Source organism: Bidens hawaiensis, unplaced genomic scaffold (assembly GCF_021521415.1).
Source record: "Bidens hawaiensis isolate Kalapana, Puna unplaced genomic scaffold, B.hawaiensis_p1.1 tig00029326_1, whole genome shotgun sequence".
In the NCBI taxonomy this organism is placed as follows: Eukaryota; Viridiplantae; Streptophyta; class Magnoliopsida; order Asterales; family Asteraceae; genus Bidens; species Bidens hawaiensis.
In genome coordinates this window covers 75,780-86,063 of record NW_027494849.1, presented here as the reverse complement: position 1 = coordinate 86,063, position 10,284 = coordinate 75,780, and the positions used below count along the sequence as shown (strand labels likewise).

At 32.3% G+C, this 10,284-nt stretch overlaps 1 protein-coding gene across 1 annotated transcript; it reads left to right on the top strand.

The window, feature by feature from the left end:
- The first annotated feature begins 3,567 nt into the window (after positions 1–3,567).
- On the top strand, positions 3,568–6,791 carry LOC143578726 (F-box protein At2g41170-like). The gene is made up of 5 exons (XM_077062208.1): positions 3,568–4,228; positions 4,496–4,575; positions 5,237–5,409; positions 5,534–5,608; positions 6,412–6,791. Exons 1-5 carry the CDS (start codon positions 3,605–3,607, stop codon positions 6,576–6,578), a joined length of 1,119 nt encoding a protein of 372 aa, XP_076918323.1. The 5' UTR covers positions 3,568–3,604; the 3' UTR covers positions 6,579–6,791.
- The last annotated feature ends 3,493 nt before the right edge of the window (positions 6,792–10,284 follow it).

The following is a 10,284-nucleotide window of genomic DNA, read 5'->3' as shown; positions in this document are numbered from 1 at the left end:
ATGATTTGAACATCACATCTTGATTAAAATAAAATTACCGAAAGAAAATGTATACAAAATTTTCTTAATCATTTTCCGTTAAAACACTAGTGAACTTTTTGAAAAAGAAAAAAAGTTTCTCATTTTTTTACGGTTCGGTAGGAATTCATTTATATTATGCTTAGATTTTTACATAGTTTGAGAGTGAAGTTTGTATTTTTTGTTCAAATCCATAAATATTATTATGGACACATTTTGATTAACCAAATATATAACATCTGATTTATTTTACCAATCCTATTTTTTATTATTTATGTAACATTTACATTTGGTTGAGTAATTAAAAAAGGTTTAATGGTGTTCTTTATTAAAATACAAGTTATCCAATAAGATTAAGAGTGAGAAACAAAAAATTAACTAAAAACACTCTTTTGGTAAATAGTTTTAAATCAACACCAAATTGATAAATACTTTTCCTACCAACACTTTTTAGGAAAAAACTCAGAAGTTTATAGTTTGTCAATTTATATTAAATGAATTATTCATTGTCATAAATATGTAGTTTAATAAGTTGGTTGTTATCGTCATAAATGCTTATGCAAAGATTGTCACATATTAATATGGGTCGAAATTTATGGCTGTGCTACAACCATTAACTTATGGCTGTAAGTAATCTTATTTGAAAAAAAATATATGTATATTTAAGAAAACCATCTCCTTTTAAATTATCTGAACTTAGCAATCAATATGTCAAGAAAATATTGTCACTTTCATTGATATTAACTAAGATTATATTTGTAGTCCAAGTATCCTAAGTAAGACAAGCAAACATTCACCAAAATTGGTGGGTAAGCCAAAAACCAAATTCTTTTCATTTGTTTTATATTAAAAATTCAATTTTACACTACCCGTATATTTAATGTTTCTATATGCCATCATGACTTTGGTAGTTGATTATGGAGGTTTTTGTTAAAGGTTTCCTCCATAAAGTGGTTATAGGTTCAAAGTTTTGAAATGAAGAATTTTATCAGTACCTCTTACAGAAGTGTTGATTATTTTTTTTTACAAATAAAATTAATGTTTATAATTTCTATATTAGACCGGTTACCCATTAATAAACTTATTATATATAAAATTTCTAATTTCTAATATTAATAAAATGTTGTCTAAAATAAAAGTATAACGTAGAGCATGAATCAATAAATAAGATTTTGAAACAAATAAAATCCATTCTAACCACTATTCCTGAGCACATTTTCAATCACTTGACCAATAGCCGAGCGATCTACATGATAACGATTTAAAAATACTTAACTAGATTGGTTATATAGATGGTTTGTGATTCGACTGGTCCTGTTATAAGAACAACAAATATAAAGGCTATATCTTTCAAATATATAATGTCTTCACATGTGGTCGGCCTGAATAAGGGGCAAGGCGGGCGATTGCCCATGACCTTGTCTCTCAAAAGGCCCGTAATTATTAAAAAAATTTAATTATATATATAAATTTAATATTTTATTATTATATCTATGAAAACAAAAGTTTTAAGTTTTAATTCATAAGAGGAACAAACTCAAATATAAAAAAAAAAGATTATTTTTTTTTACTTGCTTCGTGATGAGATTACCTGGGTTTGCAGCCCATTAAAGGCCCAAGCCACCGGAGCCGGCCCAAAGAAAGCCCAAGATCCTCGACAAGGTTAAGGCTGAGAGGTCGTTGGACAGGAGGTCTGGAGGGAAAAGGGATAAGTCAAGGGTAAAAGCAAGGACCTTTGGATAAAAGGAGGCCACTCCAGCCAACGATAATTGGTTATATTTGTAAGGCTATGTTATCTATCACCTGATTGATTATTCAATAAGATTAGCCATTTTCATAGTGAAAAACCAACCTAACCTTTGTTCACCGCACAAATCAACTGAGCTTTTTACACTTCGGTACCATAATTTCTTAAGGATGGTCCTGTGTTCATTCAACTTAAGCCGATTTAACTCAAATATAAAAGTTGGCTTTAACATAAACGAAGTGATTGTCACCCAACTCACACGCTAAACACCTCAAGTTTTAACCCTTAATTATGTGTCTTAATCTACTATTAAGACAGAGAAAGAAATCGATACTTTGTTGTAATCACTATTAACCTTGTGATTACCAACCAACTCCCTCCACTATCTTATTTTGTCCTTTATAATTTGTATAAGCTTCTAGTAGTCAAATTCTCCCACGTTGGTATTAACTTAGATATGATATTTGTTTTTTAACATAGCTTCTATTATTTTAAATACCTTTTAAGAATTAGTCACACCAAATATGGTAGCTAATAATAACAACCTTTTGGTATTTTCTATCTAAACTTTTTTTTTCTTTATATTGTATTGCAATACGTAACCTTTTATGACCGATGAAAGTGTAACGTAATATCTCAGTAAAAAGTATGATATAAGAGCATAAGGAGTCTATTGACTTCCTAATTTTTTTTTTCATAGATGTCTTTTTGTAAAAATTGTTTACAGGTTCTAAAGTCCCTTATACAATCATATAAACATGCTTCAAATCCTCTCTATCATCATTGTCGCCCTCGATGCCACTATATCTAAATCTAACGTCTTTTATGCTATCTCTATATGCTTTCACCATCTTCACAACCAAAATCACCAACCCAACTGCATCTCGGAAAACAAATTGTACATCGCATGTCATTTTTCGCTTCTGTCACATCAATTCATTTCAGATACCATCAAATCTTAAGTATCTTTCTCATCTCTTTCATAACTTTTATTTATCTGAAAAAAATACATTTCACTTTTATCCTAACAAAAAAAAATAGTAATTTTTGAACTTTCACTTAACAATCTTTTTGTATTTCAATCATGGCACATTATATCATAAATTCATAATTTAGTTTTTAAACCATATCAATCAACACTTATTATGTGTTATCCCTTTTACATATTTTAAATATTTTATCCTGAGAAGTTGGTCTACTGGTAAAAGGTCTGTCTTTTTAAAGTGGAGTCATAGATTTGATTTTCACATGGGCCAGCTCGAATGCCACCAGGATGAAGGGACTAATTAGGGCTATAACCACATGTTCGAATCCGACAAGGGGCGAGGGTTTACGGATTTTATCTGGTTCCCGCGTATCAAGGGGTGCGTTCTCACGGCGGTCGAGAAGCCAACCTTGGACATAAACCTGAATTAAATGGTAGGTTTACACGTGAGATTCTCTGTCATTAAAAAACAGATAATTAAATTTAATCCCAGGCTCCAACCCGACAGGAGGCGAGGGTTTACGGATACCATTCGATTCCCACACATCAGGAGGTACGTTTTACTGCGATAAAATAGTCGACCTTAAACAAAATCCTGAAATTATAAGAATACACGTGAGACTCTCAAGTGCTAAAACAAAAAAAACATATTTAAGTTTTTTTGTTTTTTTATTAAATAAATAAATATGACGTGTCACTTTCTTGTTATGTTGTATGAAAACTGATGATCTGTCTTCTGCCGTGTGACACTGAGTGTATGTATAATTGTATATAAATGTCTCAACTATATATCACACAACATAACTTCATTAACATTAACTCTCTCTCTTTCTCTCTCTTAACTAAAACTTAAAATGCTTTTCTTTCTGCTTTCCTGTTTCTCTTTCATAATTCTCTCCAAGTTTTCTTTATTCAACACACTCCCATATTATTATCCTGACATGGGTTCTCTCTCATTCCAATCTTTCTTTAATAATAACATGTTAACAACAAGCATCATCTCCCTCACTTTATGTGATCTTCAACCATCCAAGAATGATGTCATCACTACAAAGATTGAAGCTTTAACCAAAAATAATAATCTTTGCTTGTTGGATTTGCCAGATTTGCCCCTGGAGTGCATTCTTGAGAAGCTTTCACCTGCTGGGCTGGCCAGCATGTCAGGGGTATGCAGGTCTTTTAGGGTCATGTGCACTCAAGATCATTTGTGGGAAAGACATTTGAAGCAGAAATGGGGTAAGTTCTTGATGGGTGGTGTTATGTTTCAAGAATGGAAGAAGTGCATTGATAATAAAAAGAAGGAAACTTTAATGGATGCTTCAGATGGGAAAGGGTATTTTGGTCTTTTCACTTGGTGGAAGGAAAATGTGATTTTGGACAAAACCAGTATTTGTTTGCCTGTTGATTCAGTCATGTCTTGGTATCTTTCTCTTGAAAGTGGAGAGTTTTCATTTCCTGCTCAAGTTTATAATAGAGAGGTAATTTCCCATAATTTTGAGATATTTTGACTTTTTAAAGTCAAAATATAATGATTTTAAAATAAAAAATTGAGCTAAATCTTGTGGTAAATTTTGATGAAATTTTTGTTGTAATTATGTAAGTTATAGCAAACTTTGTCCCAGTTCACATTTTCTTCTTAAAAGTTACTAAACTGATATCCATTTTTTAATTCAAAACTTAAGAGGTTGACCAGATAAAATCAACATGTTCTATGATCTAATACTCATATGATGTTTCACATGCAGAATGGAAATATTGGGTTTTTACTGTCTTGTTATGATGCAAAAGTTAGCTATGATTCTCACACAGACAGCTTCAAGGCCAGGTAAAAAAATGTTCAAATTTTGTTCATTCCCAGTTATATTTTGCAAAAATGTTTAAACTTTTGCTCATTCCCAGTTATCTTTTGCAACAAAAATATTAAAAGTTTTGCTCATTCCCAGTTATATTTTGCAGAATTTTTTTAGTTTTCTTCATTTCCAACTATATTTTGGAAAAAAGATTCAATATTTCTTCATTCCCAGTTATATTTTGCAATCTAAAATTTCTTCATTCCCAGTAATTTAAAAAAAAAATTAACTTTTATTTATTCCCAGTGCTTTTTTGAAAAATATCTGAACTTGTCCTCAATCAAAGTATTTTTTTTTTTGAAAAAAAATTAAACTCTATTCATTCCCAGTAATTTTTTTGAAAAATATTTAAACTTTTCTTCATTCCCAGTAATTTTTCAAAAAATATTAAACTTTTCTTCATTCCCAGTAATGTTTTTGAAAAAGATTTAAACTTTTCTTCATTCCCAGTAATATTTTGCCAAAAGATTAAAACTTTTCTTCATTCCCAGTTATATTTTGCAAAAAAGATTCAAAATTTCTTCTTTCCCAATTATCTTTGCAAAATTCAACTCCAATTTTATGCAAAAAAATAAAATAAAAATAAAAAGTTTCTTGATTTTTAATAAAATTTATTGATTTTGGGAATTGGTATAGGTATGCATCATTGGGGAGGCCAACAACTGAGGAAAGTATTAAATGGGAAAGGCTAAGATCACCAGCAGTGAATACATTACCATATGATCTTCATGTGTCTGATTGTTTGACTGATTTACAACCAGGAGACCACTTTGAGATTCAATGGAGGAAATCTAAAGAGTTTCCCTATGGTGGGTCTTTTTCTTTTTTTTTAACTGTTGATGATATATACATTAATGTGTATTTAACTATTTATTATGCATCAGATGGTTGTACCTTGGGCTTAACTGTTAGTACTTTCCTGATTTATTTCAGGTTGGTGGTTTGGTGTTGTTGGCCACTTGGAATCATGTGATGGAAACAAACTTTATTGCCAATGTCATCATAGTGGTAAGTAGTTTTAGTTCCACAATTTTCTTGAAATATTTTTATTCACTTTTTGTGATTTTAGATAATAAGCATAATTTGTTATTTGGTTATGATAAATAGTTTATTAAAATAATGGGTTCTTGTTGGCCTGAATCTTGGGTAAAACAAGAAAGGTAGAACAAGTGTCTTTGAAAGTTGACCAGTTTCATTTGACTTTGTAAACATATTAACCTCTAAGTTATATCTTTTTGGTAAGTTTTAGGTCACCTAAATAGATAAGAATTCTATCATCCAAACATTAGTTTCTCACATAGGGGTGTTAAACGGGTCGGGTCATGTTTTTGGGTTGACGGGTTGAACACAAGCACGGATATAAACAGGTTGACACGAACACAACCCGTTTAGCTCGTTTTTTTGTTCTTTTGAATATAACTACTAAGTAAAATAGTTATAACATAATATATTGTATGAAACAATACGTTACTTGATGTCGTTTTCTCTTTTAACATCTAAAGTTTGGAATAAAATACCAAAAAAACACACATCCAAATTATTATTTTTTTCAAAATTAAATGGGTTAACATGAACCCGATCCATTTAGCTTTTTCTCTTCTTTTTTTTTAATGAATACTCACAAGGATATGTATAAAACATTTACTTAAACCCGTACCCGCTTAGGTTTGAAATAAAAGTCCCAACAGTTTTAAGTTGCTACATAAAAATGCATTCTAAATTCTTTTTTAAAATAAACAGGCCAACTTAAACCCGTACCCGCTTATTACACGCATCTCTTTTTGTAAATATTGTCATTTTCTTGGAAACAGACTCGGTCATATTGGAGTTCAGGCAGTACAATTTGGGGTCAAGATGGAGGCAAGTTACGATTGACCGAAAAGACCATAGAGAAGTAGGCAACGAAGTAGATGGGTTTTATGCAGGAATCAGGAAACTTTACGACGACAAAGAGATAACAACGTGGAAAAGCCTTTGACCGTCTTAGCGATTGGAGTAACGTGTAGATAGAAGGTATAGATAGAAAATTTGGAGGTTGTTAGAGATGATTTGGTATCTCTTTTTGTTAAGATGTTATGTAACTTGTAAAAAGATGGTCCATAGGGCTATGGTTAAGATTAGTTAGGGTATAACTTTATAAGATGTAATGTATGTATTATGTCATATATAATATCTATCGCGATCGTGTTAACTTTTGCAGATTTTTAACTAAGGGTATTGTTTACTTAAACACTAACACAAACAAGATGTAACCCGACACATTTCATAGATAGAAATTCGTCAAAATATAATATAATGAGTTTCAATAACAGGAATAAGCGACATAACATGTTTAGCATGATTAAATTTAAACATGCATTACATGTTTAACAAGCTTATTGACACACGTGTCTCAGTTAATACATAATAAAGTCATAAGGCTATGTGTAGTAGAGGGGTTACAAATTGGAACGGATTGCAACATGTGGCGCTCAGACAACAAAAGGTAAGTTTTTATTTTTAGGGTGTAGACGTGTAGTGGTATTGTAGCCCAATACCCACACACACACACACCATCGCCCCGTTTGTCACCCGGGGGGGGGAGTGTGCCAAGCAAAAATCGCTCATATATATTCGTCGCCCACTATACATTGCCTAGCTAACAAGATAGTAATCAAGTACAATCCATAACATCCTTAAACTATGTTTGCTAGTTAGATGAGAGAATTTAATTTAAATAAATTTAATTGCTCATAAAAATATGATTCTACATAGATTTGTTAAGCAGATCTTAGACGAGTTGAATTCATTTAGAAACATTTTAATCGTTCCATTTCCATTAGCGTGTTACATGTTTATAGCCGAAACTCAGTTAACTTAAATCCTATACAACTTCGTGTTGAGACAAGTTATGGTAACGAGCCGTGCCGTCACTGCCACAAATGTTAGTGATGCATATCAAACGTGTTCTTGTTTGACAAACAATGGGAAACAAATCTCAAGAAAAGATTATCAAAATCGTTGAATATGCATCTCACATGAACCATCCGTATAATTTGTTTTAAATTTTATTTGACATTTTGTTTGCTGAAGTTTGTACTTTGTAGTGGCTGACTGACTTGACAGCATGTAACGACCCATAGAGAGGCTTCAAGATTATAATCTTGATCAAGATATTATTATATATTCAGTTTTCACCATTATCACAAATTTAGACCAATCCATTAATGTTGTCCAGATACTTGACACATCACCAAGCACTTTGTGACCAAAAATGATGTATGCCCACACTATGTTATCACTTTACCTCAACCAACTAAAGGACATGCATGTATATGTATGTGATTTCAGTGTCCACTTTATCATGTTTCTTTTGTGGGAAGCATATTTATAGTCTCTATGACCATCTTATAAACTTGTCAAGCCCTTTAGATTTTTGACACACAAAAAGTTTAAATCAATGTTTTTTGACATCCACCTATGAATTTGTCTCCACTCTTTTCAACTTTACAAGAGAATAAAGATACATCACACTCTGGAAAAATAGTTGCCAATTGTCTAAACTAAAGAGTAGCCGACACGTGTTTTAGACCCAGTGACAAGTAACATAGCTAGGGATGACGAACGGTTGGGTATGGGACGAGTTTCAGTAATGCGAACCAATACATAAGTTCAGTGCTTAGATCCACCGGTAGTTTCATTGCTATTGCAATAAGTGTGATTGTAGCAGCATTAAGTGTGAAAAATCTATTTGGAAACCATAGCTTCCATTGCCACAGTGCTTGAATGGTATCAGCTGCCATTGCAAGTATGCATATCAAAGATGCTGCAGCAGTATACAAGCCCACCCATGGCATCATAACTTTTGCTGCAGTTGGGTGTTCGTCATAATTATAATATGCATCCATTATGCTAGGATAGGGAAAAAGTGAAGTTTGTGCTTAATTTAGTAGAGCAAGATGCAACATGCTTGTTATATATATAGATATTTAAACAAGTTCAAAGATATTGTATTTGCTTACAAGTTGAGAATGTTGCTTTCGTGTTCTCTCAAGTGACTAAGCTTTTTACCCTACTATTTTGAAGTTTCTTATAAATTTGTCTGCCATTAATAACTTTTTATGCAATAAAGTAAGTTGCTATTTTTTTCCCATGTGGTGTAGGTCCTATATTACACTCATTCCAATATGATTTTCTTTCTTCTTTTTAAATTATTTTTTTACGAATAACCCCTTACTAGGGTGGCTTGTTATCGGTATCAAAAATATTGATGCTGAAAATCATCAAAAATTAAGTACCGGTACTGAGAATGCTTGGTATGATACCAAGGCCAGTAAAAAAAATACGTAAAATATTAGTACCGAAGCATTCCCAAAACCACAAAAAATGGGTACCGAATTAATTCCAGGTACCATTTAGTCATCCATATCCTTTGTTTATGGTTTATCTTTATTTATATTTTTTGTTTAGTTTAATTATTTTCCTTTATTTGAATAAGTATTCTTATCATATTTTTATAGGTTTGACAAAAAAAGGTATTAACATTTTCTTTTGAACTGTAACTTTCTATTACCAAAGCCAATCCCCTCCTAACGAGAAGCTAGCAAGGGACGGAAACAATGCAAAACATAAACAATTATAAAGCCAAACATTTCCACCTAGACCAATCCAAATCCGCATTTTTCGACCTATTTTTTTATCCATAAATAACTTAGCGCTCTGATGTTGCTGAGAATGTCATTTATCCTAATGGGCTCATTTTCAAAAGTCGCCTTGTTCCGAGCTTTCCTAATACACCAACAAGCCACCATTATAATTGACCACACCATTTGCCTCTTATTCTCCTTCTTCAGTACCTATAGGGCATGGCTACAAGTTTATTGAATCGAGGACACGTCTAACGGCGGAATATTGCACCAAGAACTGATGCTACTCCACACCACCGATGTAACATAACAACAAGTTAATAAATTGCCAACAGACTCATCCGACATTAAACAACATATGCAAACATTCGGCCCCACAATAGCATTCCTTTTTATCAAGTTAATTATCGCTCGTTGGCAGGCGATTGAGTAAAGCCCGCCACACTACCATATTAACCTTCATAGGAACCCATCTATTCCAATTCAAAATAGGTCTTTAGGAGGGGAAACCGTCTTGTATAACAACTTTTTCATAGAAGCAACCGTAAAGCAGTCCGCTTCATCACCTTCCCAAACCCAAGTGTCTTCATTTCCATTAAGTCTTACATAGTACAATCTTTCAAGTAATTCCATCAACTCCATAACCACAACACCATATGTAGGCTGTGATTTCCAGCACAATTTTAAAGAGACCACTCCATCCTTGACCACGCAACGATAAAAAAGAAGTTGGATAACTAACCATTTTAACTAACCAACTTAATTATTTTGTTACAAGAGATATTTTTTATACTTTTTAATTTAATTTATTTATTTTCGTTTCTTTGAAGAAGTTATACAACTAAGAAGTTCCCACCCGACCAATAAGTTACAATTAACAACCTACTATACATTCAATAACAGATTTTATGTCAATAACATAATTCAAGAGAGCATGGTTCTACACATCATGCAGCCAATGTAAAAGAAGGGCTTTCAAAACCGAGTTTGATCAGACATCGTAGTTGCCCCACGTAACGCGCAGGGCTAGTTACCTAGTTTAGTTTATAATGGGTTTCT